Source organism: Hippopotamus amphibius, chromosome 15 (genome assembly GCF_030028045.1).
Source record: "Hippopotamus amphibius kiboko isolate mHipAmp2 chromosome 15, mHipAmp2.hap2, whole genome shotgun sequence".
NCBI lineage: Eukaryota > Metazoa > Chordata > Mammalia > Artiodactyla > Hippopotamidae > Hippopotamus > Hippopotamus amphibius.
In genome coordinates this window covers 790,216-811,873 of record NC_080200.1, presented here as the reverse complement: position 1 = coordinate 811,873, position 21,658 = coordinate 790,216, and the positions used below count along the sequence as shown (strand labels likewise).

The 21,658-nt window shown below is 58.3% G+C and overlaps 2 protein-coding genes across 4 annotated transcripts in view; one reads left to right on the top strand and one right to left on the bottom strand.

The window, feature by feature from the left end:
• PWWP3A (PWWP domain containing 3A, DNA repair factor) overlaps positions 1-1,166 on the bottom strand; it is a 16,723-nt gene extending 15,557 nt beyond the window's left edge. For 2 of the 3 annotated variants that reach the window (XR_009049246.1, XM_057709751.1), the window contains exon 1: positions 986-1,144. The gene's annotated coding sequence lies outside the window, so the exon portion shown is untranslated. Of the gene's footprint in view, positions 1-985 lie in introns of all 3 variants that reach the window. The other variant, XM_057709752.1, reaches the window with a different exon arrangement.
• LOC130837180 (collagen alpha-1(I) chain-like) lies at positions 429-21,658 on the top strand. The gene is made up of 14 exons (XM_057709984.1): positions 429-529; positions 923-1,139; positions 1,264-1,677; positions 9,676-9,770; positions 10,993-11,057; positions 11,150-11,247; positions 11,785-12,029; positions 12,447-12,672; positions 13,745-13,887; positions 14,104-14,222; positions 15,177-15,315; positions 19,230-19,400; positions 20,596-20,757; positions 21,001-21,658. The coding sequence occupies exons 1-14, from the start codon at positions 429-431 to the stop codon at positions 21,656-21,658; spliced, it is 2,853 nt and encodes a 950-aa protein (XP_057565967.1).

The following is a 21,658-nucleotide window of genomic DNA, read 5'->3' as shown; positions in this document are numbered from 1 at the left end:
AACATCCTTTGCTTCCCATTTGAACCCAGACACAACCCTCAGGGGCAAAGGTGAGCGGGGGCTGATCCTCAAGAATATGGTTCAACTCCCCCGTTCTACACTGAGGGGCTCGGTGCCAAAAAGAAATGACTGGCCTCGGTGCCTGGGGAGGCGCCTGGGTTATTTTCATAAATAAAATACGGCCAAATTCCCTCTGAAAGCTTCCGCCTCGATTATCTGTAGAAGGCCCCTGAATAAATCATCCCCGTGCTGAAGGCCTGCCTCGACCTCCTCGGCACGGGAAGCGTTTTAAACAACCAAAGCCTACAACCCTCCTGTGTGGGGGGAGTTAACAGCTGACCACAGCACAAAAAAATAAATGCGGACCCAAACGACCACTCTTTTGGCTGCCGTGCCCCTGAAAGGACAGGGACAGCTGCACACCGAAGATGACATCAATGGGGAAGGCTGGTCTGGCCCATGACAGAAACGACGAGGAGGTGGGGGGTCGTTTGTGCAAAGGGGGGGAGGGGTCACCACAGCAGGAGAGGTTCGGTCCAGTTAGCAGAGGCTGGGGGCCTCGGGGAGCAGAGGTGGAGGCTCAGGCCGCGAGGAGGGGCCTCGGGGAGCAGAGGTGGGGGTTCAGGCCGCGAGGAGGGGCCTCGGAGAGCAGAGGTGGGGGCTCAGGCCGCGAAGAGGGGCCTCGGGGAGCAGATGTGGGGGTTCAGGCCGCGAGGAGGGGCCTCGGGGAGCAGAGGTGGGGGCTCAGGCCGCGAGGAGGGGCCTCGGGGAGCAGAGGTGGGGGCTCAGGGAGCAGAGGTGGGGGTTCAGGCAGAAGAGGGGCTCAGGAGAGAAGGGGTTCAACGGACAGAGCCGGGGGTCCCGCGGCAGGGCGCGTCACCGCCCCGCGGAGCCGCTTTCGGGGTCCGCCCCTCCCCCCCAGGCCGGGCCCCGCCGCCTCAGCCCCCGCCCGGCCAACCCGAGGGGCGCAGCCCGCCGGGCTCACCGGGCGCCCGGCCTCCCCGGCGCGGCGTCCCCGAGCCCGGCGCGGAGGGCGAGGAGGGCGCGGCAGCCCAACGGCGGTCGCACCCGCGCCGCCCCAGGCGCCGCCGCCCGCGCCCGCGCTCACCGCCGCCAACGCCGCCGCCGCCGCCGCCACCGCCGCTCCCGCGGGCCGGGGGCGGGGCCCTCCTGGCGGCGGCGCCAAGCCCCACCCCCGCCGCCGACCAATGGGGAGCCCGCGATCGCGCCGCGGCCCCGCCCCTTCCGCCCGGCCGGCCGCAGAGTGACGGGCGGGCGGGCGCGCGCGCGCGCGCGAGGCTGACGCACGGGCGCGAGGTGGGCGGCGACGGCGGCGGCCTCCATCTTCCCGCCCCGGCGCGCGCCCGCCGCCGCCCGTCGGGCCCGCGCGGCCCCTCCCCGCCGAGGCCCTGGGGGCGGCCTCGAGGGCCTTCCCGAACCTTCCACGGCCCGAGGCGCCGTGGGTTCCGGGCGGCCCCGCACGCCAGCGGGTCCCCGTCGGGTCGAAGGCGGACCGCGGGGTTCGGGGCGTCGCGGGGCCGCGTGCGGGAGCCGCTGCCGCCGGGCTCCCTGTGTGACGCGCGGCGGGTCCCGGGGTCACGGCGTCGGGGGCCCCGAGGCGAGCGTCTCCATCGTGGCGGGAGATGCGGGTGTGCCTGCGCCTTCGTCTGCGACTTGGTACATGGTTCAGGAACAAACGTCCTACGTTTTTTTCCCCCAAATTAGCAGCCATGAGAGACATCAGCGGGCCGGGCCGCGCCACGGGGCGTGAGATGCGCAGCCGTGCTTCGGGGCCGCTGGGACGTGTGAATTGGTACCTTGCTGGAAGAAGGCTTGACGTTATCTGTCACATCCTTCGGGAATGTTTCAGACCCGCCAGCCCCGCAATTTCCGCTTCCCGAGATGTATCCTGAGGATATAATCAGATGCGCACAGAGATGTGTGCGCAGCGATGGTTTCTGCAGCGTTCCTTGTATCGTGGAAAAAATCAGGCCGCCTTGAAGTGTCCAATAATAGAAGTGTGGCTGGCTAAAATATGATGGAAGCTGTTTTTTCTCTCTCTTTTTTTTAAATGTCTGCAGTAACAAGAAATGTTTGTGATACGTTTGCAGTAGAAGGCGAACATTTTTAGCTAAAGCCAAACAGGCTCCTGAGAAGGATGGATCTTGTTAAAGTGCGTTCTCTCCGGCGACTCTGCCAGTCATTTGTGCTGCTTTAGAAGCAGATCCTTTGGTGCAACTGGGAGTCTCGATGATTTGGGGTCTGTGTGTATTTTTTAAACAAGTCTTTGAGTGATTACTTGGTGACAGGAACTGCGTGTACAGCGGTGAGGAGAATAGCACTCAGGGAACTCAGGCTGCCGGAGGAGACATTTAATAAAACCACAGCCAGCAGGGAAACCCTGTATTCCGGCCCTGCTACCCGCGCTTCGTAATTAACTATATTTAACACGAGAACCCTAGACAATTGGTATAACCGGCCCTTTGTTTCCATCATCGCTGCACAACAAAGCGACCTGAAGCCCGTTAGCCGAAAGAACCGAGTTGTTTGCTCACAGTTGTGCCGTCCGGCCTGGGTGCAGCTGCGTGGTTCTGCTGCTGCTCTCGCCGATGGCCGCGTGGGTGCTTGTGTTCGGCCGGCCGGGCAGCTAGTGCCTGGGCCTGTCGGCTTGGCGTCTCCCCCGTGCTCTCGGGGCCTTGCCCCTCCGCATGCTCACTCCAGCAGGGAAGCAAGCTTGTGGCTTACACGGCTGCTCAGGGGTCCCAAGAGCACAACGGTGGACCCTGCCCGTTCTCCCTGAGCCCTTCTTAGGTTCTTCTTAACACTTCCACCGTCTTCTCTGGGTGAAAGCGAGCCACAGGGCCAGCTCAGGTATAAGAGGAGAGGGTGATGCCAGCAGACGTGATTCACTGGGGACCACCGCACCATTTGACAGACGAGGAAACCAAGATGGAAAAAGGCTAAGCAGTTCTCTAAGGCAGAGCTAAGATTTGAAACAGGAAGTCCTGCTCCAGAGTGCAGACTGTTAACCCCTGCACTTAAATACAGGAGAAGTTCGGGGAGCTCTGACAACGACAGAGACGCAGCCTTGTCTGCAGTGGGGTTGGGGCTGGGGATCAAGGAAGTAACACAACCCTGAAACGTGGTGTCTGAATGGCTTGGGAGAGAGCTTTCAGGGCTCAGGGGACTGTGCAAAGACCCTAGGGTGGCAGACGGCCCAGCTCATCAGAGGAACTAAGTGAAGCCCAGTGAGGCCAGGACCAAGTGGGCTGGAGTGATACAGAAGAGTCTCTTGGGACTTGGGTGTGCTCTAGGAAGGTGTTTTTTTTGTTTTTTGGGTTTTTTTTTTTTTCTGATTTATTGTTTTGAAATAAAGATTCATAGAAATTTGCAGGAATAGTACAGAGAGGTCTCTCGTACCTGTCACCCAGCTTCCTCCAAAAGTTCTATCTCATGTCACTGTAGGATGGTATCAAAACCAGGACAGTGGCAGGGGGGCAGCGTGTGTGGACTCCTGAGCCGTCTTGTCTGGTGTGTGGATTCGTGTAACCATCCATCACGATACGGGGCATTTCTGTCCACACAGCTCCCTCCAGCTGCACCCCGCCTAGACCCCCCGCCCTGCCGCGAGGCCTCACCCCCGGGCACAGGACTCTCTTCCTCTTTGTCACCTGAGAATGTTCTTTAGAAGCGACAGGGCAGCATGAAACCTCTGGAGCTGCGTTTCTCCCACTCAGCACGACACCCGGGAGGTTCCTCCGAGCCCTCGAGTGTATCAGGACCACTTTCCTGCCTGCTACTGAGCAGTGTCCCATGCTGTGCCTGGGCCCGGTCACCTCCCTATGATCTCAGGCTCTCTAACCTCAATCCCACCTGAGGCAGGGGCCCCTTTGCCATCTCTCAGGATGTACACAGGGTTTCCAGAGATGAGTGTGTGGACATCTTTGGGGCCCCTCTGCAAGCTGCAGGGGATCGAGGGGCAGTGGAGGGCCTGGGTCACCTAGGCCTTGGATGTACCATGTCTGCCCCACGTCCCCCGGGTCCAAACACACCCACCCAACGATGCCCAGGTGCAGGCCGCCTGGGAGAGTTGTCTTGATCCTGGGGGCCCCGTGTCCAGTCAAGAATGGGGTTCATCTCTTTGGGGGAGAAGGGATATTGGAGGGCAGCTGGCAAAGCGTCACGGCAGAAGCCATCCACACCTCACCCGGGTGTAGCCCAGAGCAGCATCGTTACCTGGGACCCTCACCCATGGCGTGTGAGATCGAGGGGAGGCTGGCGCTGTGACTCCGGGGGGTGAGAAAGGCAGCTGCACGTCCTAAATCGCTCCTGCCGAGACCCCAGGTGCCAGCGGCCCGCAGCCACACCTCCAGCTGCTATGCTACCCGCCTCCTATCGGCTACTCTGCGCCCACTCTCCCCGCTGCCGCCAGTGTCTGTGACTGTGGCAGGCAGAACGCTAAGCTGGTCCCCGGTGGCCCGCGCCCTTGAGTGAGGGTAGAACCTGTGACGCGACGAGCATCCCGTGCTGATCATAGACTCCGGCAAAGGCAAAGGGATTTTCCTGATGGAAGGAAGGTCCCGAATCCATTGACCTGTAGTTAATTAAAAGAGAGATTATCCTGGCTGGGCTGGACCAGGTCGAAGGAGCCGTGTGGAAGAAGAGGAAGAAGAAGACTGGGTTCTCCCTGAGGCTGCAGAGGCTGTCCTGTGGCCCACAGGGAAGGAAGATGCCACAAGTTATGCAGCTGCCAGGAAAGGAATTCGGTTGACAACCCGTGAGCGTGGAAGAGGCCCCAGCCTCGGAGGCAACACAGCCCCGGGGACGCCTGGATCAGCACTGGGGGACCCTTTCAGAACACGCAGCCGTGCGTGCCCGGGCTCCTGACCCACAGAAGCTTTCAGGTGGTGGTGTTTGAAGCCACCACTATGGTAACCTGCTGCAGCATGGCAGAAGACAATAGACAGTCCCCTGGTCCACTGAGGCGGAGTTCCCAAGTTCCATCTCCCACCTTCCTCTGTTTCCATGCTCTCCCTGCCATCTCCCCACTCCAGTTCCAGCTCAGGTTTCATGAAACCCTCCCTGGGAAACCCGCCCAGGGAGCTGGTTCTCTCTTTGAGCCACGGCCAGTCTGAACCTAGAGTGTGGTGGTCACTGGCACTGCTCCTGTCTGTCTGGTTCCCCCTCCTGCACGGGGCGCGTCCTGCCCACTCGATGCAGACGCATCCAGGGCACTTGCTTTGGCTGATGCAATGTGAGCAGAGCACCATGGCCAGCATGCGTGTCCCCTAGCCCCTTACTGTCCACCCTGGGGACCGGCTCTGCCCCCAATGCTGGCCGCCCTGCCAGCCGGGCCCCAAAGTACAGAGGATGGTGACGCACAGATGGACCCCACCAGCTCAGGTGGCTGGCTGGCAAATGAGTTCCTGAGGCTGCAAGCAATGACAGCCATGAGCCCCCATTTCTGGAGACATCCAAGATCAAGGTGTGGGCTGCTCTGGTTCTTTCTGGGGACTTGAGGGAGAATCTGCCCCACACTTATCTCCCCGCTGATGGGAGCTCTGGCAGTTCTTGGCTTGTAGACACATCCCTCCCCTCCCTGCCTCCATCTTCACCTGGCTTTTTTCCCTTCCAGGTGTCCCTGTGTCTCCTCTTATAAGGACACCAGTTGTTGTACTTACGGCACACCCTAATCCAGTATGGCTCCATCTCAACCAATTATATCGGCAAAGGCCCTATTTCCAAATAAGGTCACATTCTGAGCTTCTGGTGGACACGAATCTCAGGGGGGGATGGTGTTCAACCCAGTCCCGCGAGTGTCCGTGAGAAACGAACCTTAGCTGTGTATAGATGCTGAGCTGCAGGGTGTTTGTCACTGCAGCACCGCTGTGCGAAGCCTCACTGATTTACACTGTAATGTAATTATTTGTCTACATCCTCGTCTTCCCCAGACGCTGATCTCCCGCCGACCAGAGACGGTCTGTCTTTCGTTACTGTATCGTAGAGGATGGTTGGGGAGAAAATTAATTTTACCAGCCGGCACCAGAACTCATTTTACAGAAGCAACTGGGCTAGTTTAGGAAAATACCTTAATTAGTACTAGGGGACGGTGAGTGAGGCCCTGAGGACGTGAGATGAAAGGGCCCACAGAGAGACCGCTAAACTCCTCTGCGTGAGAAAATAGCTGCATTTGGGAGGAAAGGGAGAGGAGCCGTTGGAGGTGGGGTCCCACAGAGATCAAGAGACAGAGAGACAGCCGGGAGACAGCGGAGCCGGTGGGGGTCCGGGACCTCTGACAGCCCATTCTTGGGCCTCGAGCCACAAGGCAGGATCAGCCAGACCCTTGCAGAGCTGGACCGACTCAGTCAAGCAGAGCACGAGCCCGCAGGGCCCAGCCACCAGCCAGCTGAAGCCCGGCACCCAGGCACCCGGGCCAGCACTCAGTAGGCATGCAGTACAACCGTGTCCTGCAAAGATGAATATTACTGATTGCTGTGGCTGCTGGAAGATGCCTGTGATTCACAAGAAACCCAAGGAGAGCCAAGCTACTAATTAAAACAATAAAACCCTAATGTGCCCAGGTTCCCATAGAGCTGAGGCCCAGCTCATCTGGTGCTGACGTCAGCTGGACGTGGGTGCAGGGCCGAACTGGAGGAAAGGCAGGTGGGGTTCCATGGTGTTCCTTGGCTTTGTCGAGTTGCTGTAGGCCTGTATTCTGCATAGTTCTTTAAAAAAAATTTTTTTTAAAGACCACCTACATAGGACTTCCCTGGTGGTGCGGTGGTTAAGAATTCACCTGCCAATGCAGGGGACACGGGTTCGAGCCCTGGTCTGGGAAGATCCCACATGCCACGGAGCAACTAAGCCCGTGCACCGCAACTACTGAGCCCACATGTTGCAACTACGGAAGCCCATGCACCTAGAGCCTGTGCGCCGCAACAAGAGAAGCCACAGCAATGAGAAGCCCGCGCACCACCACGAAGAACAGCCCCCACTTGCCACAACTACAGAAACTCCGTGTGCAGCAATGAAGACCCAATACAGCCAAGAAATAACTAAATAGAAATTATTATTAAAAAAAGCCAGACCACCTACATAATGCTAGCTCTTCCGTGGTCTGTGTCCACCTCCATCCGGTCCCCAAGGGGTCATCAAGTGCCACTGCACTAACTGCTCTTTGCCGCCCCATGTGGACGGCCATCCCCACAGCTGCCCCACTGCCAGCTGTGCCAGGGGCCCAGACTCCGCACTTGGCCTTCAGGCCGCATCTGTGGCTCCGCTGGCCACTGTGAAGGAGCCGTGTGCCCTTCCCAGCCCTGACCCTGTCGTGCACGGACCGGCTTTCACGCCAGAGTAGGGTCCCCCCGCCCCCACCACGGCTGATGGTGGGGCCGGTCATTTTCCGAGGGGGGCTGTCTCGGGCGCTGTGGGGAGTGGAGCAGCATCCGTGGCCCCCACCCACGCGATGCCAGGGGCACCCTCCGTTGTGACAACCACAGATGTCCCCAGACATGGCCCGGCGTCCCAGGGGAGCAGACTCCCCCTCGGGGGAGGCCCACGGCCATAGACTAATTGCGTCCCTGCCCGCAGTCCTGGAAGTCCCGCGCCTGGGTCAGCTTGCTCCCTGGGGAGTCCTCACGACAAGCCCTGTGCCTGCAGCTGGTGTCTGAACAAATGAAGGGAGAGGCAGCCCTCACAGCAGGCAGGTTCCCTCCAGACCTTCCCTGTGCAGGTCAGCGCTGCCCTTTGGGCGGGGGCCTCAGCAGGAGGCGAGGAGAGCCCAGGGGTCAGGCAGCCTGTCCGGGACCTCCTTCACCAGCTCCCAGTGTCAGCCCGCCCCATCTTCCTCCCTCCACCATTTCCTGGTGTTCCCAATCTGATTTTGGCAAACGCAGCTTGGTTTTCCTCTTGACCCAAAACCTTCCTTCCTGAGACCCAACGAGTCCAGCCACACGCCTCAGGAACCCGCCGTGTGCGTTCGGCATATGAGAGGTTATCCACGGGGGCTGTCCTGACACAGGACGAGCACCTCAGAGGAAATGCTACCGGGGCGGCAGCTGGAGTGCCTGGCCCGGGACTCCCAAGACAACATAGATCCCGTCTGTAGAGCACTCCAGCTCCCTCTGGCCTTGGAGAGAGACGTATGTCACCAGACAAGGATGCGGTGCCTCTAGAAGCTGCAAAAGGCAGGAAACAGACTCTCCCCTGGAGCCTCAAGAAAGACATGCAGCCCTGTCCACACGTGGACTTTAGCCTGAGAGACCCATGTTAGACTCCTGACCTCCAGGACTCTGAGAGAATAAGAAGGAAATCATCCACGCTTTCTAACACCCATCGTATGTATTTCCCACCCACCATTATAACTACCAAAAATATTAAGCAGGGTGATGCTGCTAAGAACACGGTTCAGAAACACGTACCGCCTCACCTCCGTTAGGATGGCAAATGCTAAACAACAAGCACCACAGAAACACAGGAAATACGTTGGTGAGGATGTGGGGAAATCGGAACCCTCTTGCGTGGCTGGTGGGAATTAAAATGGTGCAGCTGCTGTGGAAACAGTCTGCAGGGTCCTCGAAAATTTAAACATAGAATCACCATATGTTGCAGCAACCCCACTGCTGGGTACGTTCCCAAGAGAAGGGAAATTAGGGACTCAGATGTTTGCACACCCATGTTCAGAGCAGCCCGATTCACAGCAGCCAAAAGCTGGAAACACCCCGCGTGCCCATGGATGGACGGTGGATAAACACAGTGTGGTCCCTCCACACACTGGAGTGTGACGCAACCTTAAGAAGGAAGGAGAGTCTGAGACCTGCTACACCGTGGATGACGCTTGAGGACGTGATGCTCAGTGAGAGAAGCCAGACACAGGACAGACACTGTCTGACTCTACTCCCAGGAGGTCCCTAGAGGAGTCAGGTCCGCAGAGACAGGGAGTAGATGGTGGGGCCGGGGGCTGGGGGAGGGGATGGGGAGTCCGTGTCTCATGGGGACAGAGTTTCCGTTTGGGAAGAAGAGAAAGTTCTGGAGACGCAGGGTGGGGATGGATGGACAGAAATGTGAATGTGCTTAATGCCACCAAGCTGTGCCCTTAAAAATGATACATTTCATGTTTTACCACATAAAAAATTTTTTTTCTCTAAATTCATCCCAAGAAGCGAGCATTTCCCATACTATGTGGGATGCTTTCTGGTGTGTTCACTGTTCGGATGAGGGGGTGACAGATGCCCCACCAGGAACGTGACCCCACCGCCACCCCTCCTGTCGCCGCGTCCTCCACGCCTCGGAGATCCCGGCGTCCCCAGCCAGGAAAGGGCGCGCGCTGCGCTGTCTCTCCCACAAAGAGTCAAGGATTAGGCCCCGTTGAGTTTCCATCCTGTTTGCCTTTGATTTTTTTAAAAAAGCCTTTCATTTTAACTATTAGGCATTTCAGGGCAGGCTGCACAGTGTCATCTGCATTTCAAAAAGGCGCCGCTGTGAGGATTTGTTTTCTTCCTTTTTTCTGTCTCCTTGTTCTTCTCCCAGACGTCGCTAATCTACAACCATCTTTTATTTGTTTTCTTCAAGGTCCTCTATCATATCATCTCACATTGTTCCAGGCAGTAACTTTCTTCTTTGTCTGCAACTCGTCCACACGGACACTGCGCTGACCGCCCCGTCCTGTCCCCCCAGGGTCCCAGCCAGCCGTCCGCGAGGCACGGAGAACCCAAATTTCTCAGGGTCACCCCAGCCCCGTGCTGGTTCCGCCCAAGACACACTGAGCAGAAGTAAGGATCCTGCCTTTCTAAGCCCCCGAGAACCTCAGCAGCCACTGGCGGCGCACAGCTGCAGGAAGGACCCAGCACGGGAGCCCGGGAATCTGGCTGCGCACCAGGGGCACCGGTGACGGTCGCCTGCCTCTGACCCGCCAGGAGCACCTCGGTTCCACGGTGTGGATTCGGAGAGCATTCGAAGGAGTGTTTATTTCTGTGTCTAATTCTCACCGTGTGGGGGGGCAGTTTTCAAAAACCATGGTAAAACGCACACAATCTGAACGTATCGTCTAAGCGCACGGCTCGGGGGCGCCGAGCACATTCACGCCGCGGTGCATCTCTCCCCACCATCCATCCCCGGAACTTTCCATCTTCCCAAATCGAAACCCCGTCCCCGTTAGACACTGACTCCCATCTCGTACCCCCACCCCAGACCCTGGGGCCCTTCTGAAGCTTGGGTCCTGCTTGCGGCGCCCATACACATCTTTCTCTGTCAGGCTGTCAGGGATCTGGTTAAACGATGAACACTGCAAGTGTTCAGTGTTTTCGTTGAGTCATATTTTATACTCGCCGCGGTTCACGGGTCAGCGGATGACACGAACCGTGGTGTATTTAAGCTTTTAATTCTTTCTACAAGGACCAGACAACTTCCCTTTACCACCTTACGAAAATGAAGTGGGACGATGCCGGGAGGGGCTGGTCTCCTTACCATCCAGAATTTCATTCTCTGAACCTGAAAGGGGTCCACCAACACTGTAACACCGCACGGCTGCACGTCCGAGCGACGAGAGCTGGAGAACAGTCGCGTTTCCAGCGGACAACGCGCGCATCTGGAAAGGGGCACCCCGCTGCCGTGGTCGTGTCCCCCACGTGCACCCTGCTCCCAGGCCACCAGGGCCTGTGTGCCTCCCGTCATTTGGGACCTCAGTCCCCATTAGGGAGTTTAGCACATCAGTCGGCGAGGCCCTCAGCCTGGCCACTGGCCACCCCGTGCCACCCACCACCGCTCGCCAGCACACGCTGCGTCGGGGGTACAACACAGCTGTGAGTGTTTCCGTAAAGACTCCCCCTTTTTTTCTTTTTGTATGAAAATCCTAGGCTCTGACACCGGCTTTCAGCAGTGCCCTGCATCAGGGTGTAACGGAGTGAGGGAAACAGAGGAAAGATAATCAGAATAAACTTGTTTTGGACACAAAGTGCGTTTGCTGTGTTCTCAGTTCTGCTGCCCCCTGCTCAGGAATCTGCCTCGTCCTCGGGTGCGCGCGGCCGCAGAGGTGGCTCTCCGGAGGGAGGGACGGCCGGGTGAGGGCGGGCCTGCTGGCGGGGGCCCGGGGCCTTCTGTAACTTGACCCCGGGAGCCGTGATTCACATCTGCACCTGTGACCGCACGGCAGGGAAACACAGACAGATGCAGGCGCGGAACCGGCAGGACCCGAACCTGCTCCTGGGTTGTGCCAGCGGCAGCCGCCTGGGTTGGGTGCTCTGCTGTCCGGTGAGCCTGGTGTCTGGGTGTCTGGGGTCTAGTTACTGTCTGGGCGCTCTAGTATCTAGTTATACCTAGTTGATCTAGTTACTAACTGCTTACTCTGGTGTCCAGCTACTGCTATCTGGGTGCTCTAGTACCTAGTTAATTTAGTTGCTATCTGTTTTCTCTGGTATCTAGTTACTATCTGCTTAGTCTGGTGTCTAGTTACTGTCTGTGTACACTAGTAACCTAGTCAATCGAGTTACTCTCTGCTTACGCTGGTATCTGGTTACTCTCTGGGTGCTCTAGCATGTAGGCGCTGTCGTATCTCAGTGCCACGGTTACAAGACGACACCACCGGGGAGGCTGGGGCAGGGGTGCTCCAACACGTACAAAACTGCCTGTACGTTTCTTTGCACCTTCCTGTGACTCTGTAATTATTTCAAGTAAGAAGTTTGAAAATGCATTTTAAAAAATGAAGGCCGTGCTCCAGAAATCAGCTCTCTCCCCAAGCAGGCGGAGCGGCAGGTGGACAGAGGTGAGCGGACGCCTGTGTGACCACAGGCCGTGGGAAAGGCCTCTGAGCCCCGACGGCGGGCGGGGAGCCGGAGGCGGGGAGCCGCGGGCAGGTCCCTCCCCCCCGGGGGCTGCACCGGCCCTGACTCTGCGTCCCCCTCACGCCCAATCAGGACCGGTTCCCATCTGCCCAGGAGACTTGGGGGCCGCCAAGCCGCCCTGGCTCCCCTGGCCCAGGTTCCTCCCGACCTTAGCGTTCCCAGAACACCCGCCCGCACCCAGATCCGCGAGCGGTGAGCTCCGGGGGGCCCGGGCTGTGGGGTGTCCCTGACGGCGCCCAGCTCCGCGGGGACAGAGCCCAGCAATGCGTCTAAAAGCCCGCAGCACGTCGTGTTTCTGCAAACCCGTGTCAAGGCCAGAGTCCCCTACACAGAGACAGCGCCCGTGCCCTTCTTAGGATGAAGGAGGGCGTTCATATTCTACTGGCAACAGAAAAGCGCCGTCCTGGAAACACAGCCACGACGGCACCCACGGGACTGCAGGCGAGAGGCAGGCCACCGCTGTGCCCCTCGGGGAGGTCAGTGGCTTAAAATGAAGCGCCACGTGGCGACCCCGCCACGTCCACGCCGGCTTTGGGGGCCTGGGAATCGCAAGGGCTCCCTGAAGGCTCCTGTCCCGTCCGGGCGCCGTCTCTGGCATTGGGGAGGCAGCCGCGTGAGACCGCTCCAGGCCGCTCTGGAGATCGAAGGCCCGGGTCCCGAGGCCGCCGCAGCCGGACGGTGCCCTCCGAGCTCTCCAGAAACAGTGCCCGCGCCCAGGATGGAGGTGGCCAGTTTAAAGGAAGCTTTTAAGTGCCGCTCCTGCCTCCTGAAGCCAACGGTCAAGTCACAAAGGTGCCGGCGGGGACAGGACTGGAATCTCAATGACCTTGACACGGTAAAGACACCCTTCGGCAGCAGCGCGCCTGCTGCACGAAGACCCGGCGGCTGCAGGCTTTGAATTGAACCCCCATGTCCGCATGTGAAGACCTGAGCCCTAGGACCTCAGACCGTGGCCTCGTTTGGATGTGAGGTCGTGGCAGGTGTCATCGGAGGGCTCTAATCCAACATGGTGGTGTCCTTGTGGGAAGGGGACACTTGGACACGGATGCAGTCACAGGGCAGTGCTCTGCCGGCCTAGGGCAGGCTGTCGTGTCCCCCTGCCGCCGCCCCCGACATCCGCAGGTCATCATGCTCTCTGGGGGGCCACCCCGGGCGCTGTGGGGGGTGGAGCAGCCTCCCTGACCTCCACCCACTCAGTGCCAGGAGCCCCCCCCCCGTCGTGACGACCACAGACGTCCCCAGGCCCAAGGTCCCCTGGGGGCAGGGCCGCCCCAGTGAGACCCACGACTGTGGGTAAATCTCTATTCAAGGTGTCAGCTGATGTGCTGCCTTTTTCAGTTTAAAAGAACATACAGTCTCCTTTAAAATGGTCCTAGAGAGAAGCTACCAGCGATTAAAAGAAGTATTTCCTTCTGAAATTCAAGAAAGGGCACATATATATATTTTTTTAATATGAATGACCAAACACTTGAGTGTGTGTGTTTTTTTTTTTTTTTGACACAAAAATGTTACTTCTTGTTTTCAGAGTGTGAGATCTGAGGTTTTCCTTTAATTTTTTTTTCAGAGTATGAGTCCCTTTAACGTTCAAAAGCAGGACAAAGTAGACATTTCGTTTAGGATTACAGATACAGGTGGTGTCCTTTCATTTTTAAAGGACATAAAATATGAGCAAAACATATCTAACGCCAAAACGAAATAATTTTAGAAAACAGAAGAGCCCGGTTTCCAGCGACGTGAAATACACCAGAGATGCTGGGTGTGCGTCTGGGGTCTCCCCGCCAGGACCTGAGTCCAGGGGACGTGTGACCCACGGAGGCGGGCATGGACCAAGGCCTCCTCGCCAGGGCCCGTTCCCCAGGCTACTGACCACGAGAAAGACACCAGACAAACCCCTCACGCCTGCCCAGGTCACCCCACAAGCCACGACTGAGAAGCCGTCACAGCCTAGAGGCGCCCAGGAGACGGGAGGCCTGGACATCCCGGGCGCCCCTAAGAACGTCAGGGGAGCCCAAGGAGATCTGAGCGTGGGTGTCCGTTCATCGCGTCTCAGGTTCGTTCCTTGTGACCCGTGTTCTGCACGAGGGGAAGCGGGCATGCAGCGTGGGGGCTCCCAGCTCCCGTCCTGATTTTATCGTAAATCTAAAACCCCTCTGAAATCTAAAGTGTAGTACAACGCAGCAAGGAAAGTGAGCTTAATTTTGGGGACGTGGGCGCAGAGGCGCGGGGACCGTGGGCCCGAGGGGACGTGGGTGGCCCTGGGCTGCAGGACGGCGTCCGGGCACCGTGTGTGCGAGGACAGAGCGCCCGGGAGGCTGCGGTCGGGCTGGGCACAGCTCTCTGATCCGGGAACCGGCCAAGCCAGCGCCTGGCTCTTCCGAGGGCGGGGTTCGCGCCCACAGCGCAGGGACGAGGCCCGGTTCCCAGGCCCCGTGCAGCCCAGCCCCTGGGCCACCTGGAGAAGCCACACACAGAGCTGATGAGCGTGCCACCCCGGCCTCTCCCTGATGAGGTGGCAGGGAGGCGGACACGCGTGAAAGGGCAGCCGTAGCAGACGGGGCGGCTGAAACAACGCCCGAGATCGGGGTCCTCGGCCGGCTCCTGCCGAGGGACCACCTGCCCCTGCCCCCCGCGCTCTCCTGTCTTCCCGGAGTCCCAGCAACCGGGGCTTCTTGCGGCCTCACCCCGTCTCTGCGTCCACCTCCACGCGGCCCCTCCCCGTGTCTGTGTCCAAATGTCCCTCCTCATAAGGACGCCCGTCCTGAGCCTTAGGACCACCTGCCGCGGAAAACCCTAGGTCCCAAGCAGGTCCCACGCCGTCCCCGCACTCCCGGGTGACGGCCCAGGTATCGGGCCTCCCGGGAATCTGTCCCCAGCAGCTGGGAGCATTTTTATTAGTTATTTTACTTTAGGCCGTGTGGGGGCTTCGTTGCAGCACGTGGGCTTCTCTCTAGCTGTGGCTCCAGTGCTCAGTTGCTGTGGCGCACGGGCTGCGTTGCCCCGCAGTGTGTGGGATCTTAGTTCTCCCACCAGGGCTGGAACCCACACCCCGAGCACTGGAAGGTGGACTCTTCACCACCGGACCACCAGGGAAGTGCCCCCCTTAACTAATGACTCCCACAAAGACCCCATTCCCACGCAGGCCCCGCTCTGAGGTGCGGGGCCAGGACGTCAATGTCTGAATTTTGGGAGACGGACGGGGTGGGAGGGAAAAGTTCAACAGATAACAAAACCCGAGCTCTAAGGACAAGCGTCCACGCACCATCCGCGCCAACGCGGGTGCCCCAACCACTCTCTTCCCTTCTTTCCGGGCACGTGGCTCAAGGCCCTGTGTCCCTGCAGCTCCCCGTGGCCGCGTGACCACTCACGACGGGACGAGGCACGAGGGCATCTCGCCCAGGATCTCCAGTGCTGGCTGGGCACCTGTCCCCTCCTCCCGTGGCCAGGACCCGGCCAGGCGCCCGTCCTCACCTCCTGGACCGTGAGACCTGCTCTCCGCCCGCTGCCCCGTGAGCGCTGAGGGCACCTCTGGGGCAGCTTCCCTCTCCTGTGCCCCCCCGACTCTGGGCAGGACCCACCCTCTGAGGCCTGGACCTCGGCCTGCGCCCCTGGGGGAGGCTTAGGGGTGGAGGGGCTCTCTGTGTCTGCCCCCTGGCCATGCCTGGCATTCCCCAGACCCTGTGCCCACCCAGCTCGTAAAAGCCTTGCATACACTTTAGCCCAAGACAGCAGAGATGAGTGCTGGAGTCTAGACAAAGGATTTGCCAACTCCCGGGGGAAGGTGTTAGAACACAGTCCCCAGAGGCGTCCCCACCCTGTCCCAGGACTTGTGGACGTGTCATCTCACACGGTGAGGGTCCTTAGAAGAGAGGGGCAGGAGGGTCCGAGGCAGAGAGAGACGGGAGAGGCTGCGCTGCTGGCTGTGAGGAGGGAGGAAGCGGCCGTGAGCCAGGGATGCGGCGCCTCCAGAAGCTGGAAAAGGCGGGAGCCGATGCTCCCCTGGGGCCTCCGGAGGGACCAGCCCTGCCCACACCCGGGTTTAGCCCCGAGAGGCCTGAGTCGAACTCCTGACCCCAGGACTGTGAGAGGATCAAGCTGGGTTGATTTAAGCCACCAAGATTGTGGTGATTTTTTCCAGCCCCCGCGGGAAACCCGCGCGCCCTACAATGAGAAGCCCAGAAAATCAGCCTCAGGGGCACACAGAGACTCCTCTGGCTCCAAGGACCCAATGCTTCAGTGACAGCCTGTCCCAAAGGATAAAAACACAATCTGCTGATCGAGACCTTTCTATGTTCCTGCCCGAGTCACGGGAGACCAGGAGGTGCTGCAGAGGAACCAGGCGGGAGGCCACGAGGGCGGGCCCCCGGGTGGGGGATGGACAGCCACCCGCCGGCCGCTTCCCACGCGCCCGCCACCCGCGCGCACAGGCTGGAGTAGCTCTGAACCTGATGGGAAACGAGCAACGCTTATTGTCCAGTGGTTCCCAAGTTGTTTTTTTAACCGTCGTCTCCGTAGCTCCCAGAGTCCTTGGAAGCAGACCGTGAACTGAAACCCTGACTTGCTTCCCAGGATGGAGAGCCAGGCTGCGGCGTGGAGGACGGAGGCGCACACGGTGCTGCTGACGGGGGCATGTTTGCCGGGAAAGGCTCCCCGCCCCCGTTACAGGGGGTCACCAGGTCCCCCCAAATAGGGGCGTAAAGATGAGCAGGAGGTTGATAAGAAAACATTCACAAATGGCTCCTAACCTCGGGGGAAAGCTACCGTTACCCTGCACGGGAAATTCAAAATAGGGACTAACTCCAAACGGTCAATTTTTAAAAATAATACCACGAATCGATGCTGACGCAAGCGGTTAAAATGGCACGTTTTATGTTATATATATCGGACGAGGTTTTTAAAACAATTCATAATGTAATATTCCAGAAACCATTGAAACATACACTCTAAATACGTGCATTGTATCATATGTGAATTATGTCTCAATAAACCTGTGTTTTTTTAAAGCAGTAAAACAGTTGGTCTCAACCTTTTGAATTATGTATTTTAGTTTCAAAGTATATACACATATATGCCTATATTTTACATATGTGTGTGTGTGTGTGTATAATTATTGGATTGGCCCAAAAGTTCATTCGGGTTTTTCTGTAAGAACTTCTCGGCCAACCCAATCATTTGGTGGTTATTTTCTGCTCTCTTTTCTGCATTCTCTCCAAACTTTCTAGCACTTTAAAACTTTGTAATTTAAAAAGTGCTTTTATGAAGTCTACAATAACACATGCTGGAGAGGGTGTAGAGAAAAGGGAACCCTCCTACGCTGTGGGTGGGAATGGAAGTGGGTGCGGCCACTATGGAAAACAGTGTGGAGTTTCCTCAGAAAACTAAAAATAGAGCTACCATATGATCCAGCCATCCCACTCCTGGGCATATATCCAGAGAAAACTATAATCTAAAAAGGTACATGCGGGCTTCCTAGGTGGCACAGTGGTTAAGAATCCGCCTGCCAATGCAGAGGACATGGGTTCGATCCCTGCTCCAGGAAGATCCCACATGCCATGGAGCAACTAAGCCCGTGTGCCAAAAAAAAAAAATACAGTTAAAAAAATACATGCACCCCGGTGTTCATAGCAGCACTGTTCACAGCACCCAAGACATGGAAACAACCTCAATGTCCACTGACAAATGAATGGATAAAGAACATGTGGTACATATACAATGGAATATTACTCAGCTGTAAAAAAGAGTGAAATAATGCCAGTTACAGCAACATGGACAGACCTGGAGATGATCGTACTAAGGAAAGTAAGTCAGACAGAGGGAGACAAATACCATATGATGTCACTTACATGTGGAATCTAAAATATGACACAAATGAACTTACTTAAAAAACAGAAACAGATTCACAGACATAGAGAACAGACTCGTGGTTGCCAAGGGGGAGGACAGGGTGTGGAGGGAAGGATTGGGAGTGTGGGGTTAGCAGATGCAAATTATTATATACGAGATGGATGCACAACAAGGTCCTACTGTCGAGCACAGGGAACTCTATTCAGTATCCTGTGATGAAGCATAATGGAAAAGAATATTTAAAAAAATGTCTACATGTGTGTAACGGAGTCACTTTGCTGTGCAGCAGATAATACAACATTGTAAATCAGATATACTTCAATTGAAAAAATAAATTAACAAAAGTGCTTTTATGGACGCTTTATGATGTCTCGATCTTCTTCCTAAGAAGCCATCACCCCAGTCTGACCGTGAGAAACGCGCCGGCAAACCCCAGTAGAGGGGCGTCCACCTAACTCCTGACCTGTCCCCCTCACGACGGCCCAGGGCACCAAAAAAGGCGTGTCTGAGAAGCCGTCACAGCCCAGAGGGGCCCAGGAGATGGGAGACCCGGACGGCACGGGGAACCCTGCGGGGTCCTGGGGCAGGCAGCCTGTGGGCTTCGGCGAACCCTGACACAGCAGTCAGTGTTGGGTTGTTAGTTGTGGCCGATGTACCAGGACAGGTAAGATGCTACCTATCAATAGGGGGCATTGGGGGCGGGGCAGCTATGCGCTGTCCTTGTAACTTTGCTGTGACTCTAAGACCATCCGCAAACATGACGTCTATTAATAACAGCAAGAACAATAATAAAAAGTCCAGGGACTTTCCTGGTGGTGCAGTGGTTGAGAATCCGCCTGCCAGTGCAGGGGGCACAGGTTTGATCCCTGGTCCGGGAGGATCCCACGTGCCACGGGGCAACTAAGCCCGTGCGCCACAACTACTGTGCCACGTGCTGCAACTACTGAAGCCCGCACACCTAGAGCCCGTGCTCTGCAACAAGAGAAGCCACCGCAATGAGAAGCTCATGCACCGCAATGAAGAGCAGCCCCCGCTCGCCACAACTAGAAAAAGCCTGTGTACAGCAACGAAGACTCAAGGCAAAAATAATAATAATAATAAATTAAAAAATAAATGAAAAGTCCAGAAAATGCTTTACAAGCGTGGTGTTCCTTGGCCTGTGAAGCAGTCAGCCCGGTTGGTCCCGGGGGTGGCCGAGGGGACATTCTCTGATGGGCAGTGCGCGGCCAGCTGAGGCCCGAGCTGCACATCTGGTCCCCTAAACCACCAGTCTTCCCGCCCTGGAGCAGGGCCCACCCTGACCCGAGGCGGAGGTCAGGGCCCAGGCCTGTGCCGGGAGTCAGGAGTCCCTCTCTCACCATCTTGTGGCCGTGATGCAATGTTGAAACTATTTGCATTTTCACCTCCAGGCAAATGATGGGTTTCACTTGTGTTTGGAAGCAGGTTTCGGTGATGCTATTTGCCTACCTGGGGAGTTCCTCGGGGCCAGGGGCCTAGTCCTTCCCACCCAGACCCGCGCGAGAGCTCTGCTGCACCTCCCGGGATTCACAGGCCCGCAGCAGCTCCGGGTCTGGCCTCCTGGGGTCAGGGCCTCTCGGTGCCACCAGCCCTCGCTCACACCTGGGCCTGCTCACTGGGCCTCCGGAGCGCAGACGGGAGTCGAGCCACGCCGCACACAGATTGTGTGCCGGAGGGGCCCAGTCTGGAGAGGCTGCAGGTGCAGTGAGTAGGAATGCGGCCGCGGGCCGAAAGGGAGCTTCAGATAGGCCATGAGGAGCTTTCCTGAGAGTGTGTGTCGTCGCGTGTGAGGCCTTCTTACCGAGAAACCACAAGCCCCCGGGGTGTGACTCCACGGATGGGAAACGTCCAGAACAGGCAGAGCCACAGGGACAGAGAGGGGGTTCCTGGTTGTCAGGGGCTGGGGAGGGGGGGGAAGTGACTGCTCGTGGGGACGGGGGGGGCTTCCTTTGAGGTGACAGAATGTTCTGGAAGTAGAGGTGGTAGTTGCACAATATTGTGAATGTACCAAACGCCGGTGAATGTTGTTCAGTTTAAAATGGTTACTTTCATTTTATGTAAATTTCACTTCAATGAGAAAAAAAAGAACTTCAGGGACCATTTCGGGGGGGATTGGTCCCAGAAGCCGGGGCACCTGACAGGCCCCGCTCTGCCAGTTGGAGGAGATTCTCCACAGGCGCGGCCATGACCCCCCCACCCAGGGCTTCACGGAGACAGGGACACCCCCCCACCTCCCCGGTGGGAACGGCCACCACATCTCAGCCCAGAAGTGCATCCTGTTTGCAAGCTGGGCCCGGGCCTCAGGCATTTCCCCTCCTCCCCCGACCTGCTGCGCCAGTTCAATGACGTGCAGATCACACTGGGGGCGAAGAGATAAATTGGGAGATTGGGATCGACAGGTACACACGACTGTATATAAAATAGATCACCAATACGGACCTACTGTACAGCACAGGGAACTCTACTCAATGCTGTGTAACCACCTATACAGGAAAAGAATCTAAAACAGAGTGGATGTGTGTATATGTGTAACGAATCACTGCCGCACACCTGAAACTAGCACAACATTGTAAATCAACTACACCCACATAAAAATTAATTGGAAAAAAAAAAAAAACCAGACCACCTTGAGGGAGGGGGTGCCGCCTGGCCCTGGGGGGGGCGCAGGGCCACCGGGTACCTAAGGCACACCTTGGACCCCTGTCCCTGCAGATGCACCGCAGCAAAGACAGACCAGGGAGGCAATCAGCCCTCAGGGAGGAGTCGTCGCGGGGGAGCGGCCCCGCCACGCGCAGCCCCGCGTCCCCGCAGTTCTGCACGGACGCACCGCAGGACAGGAAACGCCGGCGCCCGGCCTCGTGTTTTATTCATGGACCCCGGCTCTGCGTAACCATTACAGGTCTTTAGCCGGGAGGCCAGGCCAGCGCAAGGAGCTGTGGCCCCCAGGCTGCCAGGCCTCTCTGGAGGCTGGGGGGGACGGGCCGGCCCCTCCAGGGCGCTGTGCCCGCCGTGGGTTCTACCCCGAGGACCACAGGCTCTGGTCGGAAATGTGCAAACCCCAGTAACGTCCGGAACCGGCTGATGGGGGCAGCAGGCTCCTCATTTCAGAAAACAAGAAGCGGGCGCTCACGGCGGCCCGTGAGTCTTTGCTCTCCAACCGCCGGGGACGTTGGGTCTGCCCTCGTTTCTTTTCAACACCTTTCTGTACTCTTGCGCTTTCTGTAATTTTGCACCAGGCAGCTCCGAGGGGTTGGCCTGAGCGGGGCTGGGGGTTCCAGAGCCTCCCTCCCACCTGGTCACCCAGACCGGAGTCACGGTCCCCGGTGGTGAGATCATCGCCCCGCCCTCCACCCAAGCCCACCCTGCCGCCAGCCCCCGTCACAGCTGGCCACCGCTTGCACGGTCCCCATCGCTGGGGGCGGAGGGAGCCCCCGCGCCCCCCAGGGGAACGCACAGGTCACAGGTCAGGATGCTTCTGGGCGGGGGTGTGGCCGGCACCCACGGTGCTGCCGGAGGGGCGGCGAGGATGCTCCCCCTCCACCACCCCTCCTCCCCTGAGATCCCTCAAGCGCCCGGACCACAAGGGTCCGACCGTGACCGCCATCGGCCGCGAGCTGTCACCCTGCCTTGTCCAGAGGGTGGAAAGGAAGGTGTCCCCTATTGTCTCCCCCAAGGGACACACAGAACAGCAACAAAGACAGCCGGCCGGGAGGGGCCCTCGGCCCCCGTTTTCCACCACGGCCGCGGGGAGGGCAGAAAACGCGGGACGACAGCCCGCATTGTGCGCCCGGCGCCTCGCCGCGCCACAGGCCGCGGCTTTTGCAGCCGTGTCCGTCCGATTTCGGGGGACCCAGAGCCCGGGGCGGGGGGTTCAGCGGCCCCTCATCGCCCCTCCCTTCCTTGTCCATCCTCCCCCTCCCCCTGAGCGTGGCCCCGCAGGGCATGTCCGGGTCCGACGCTGA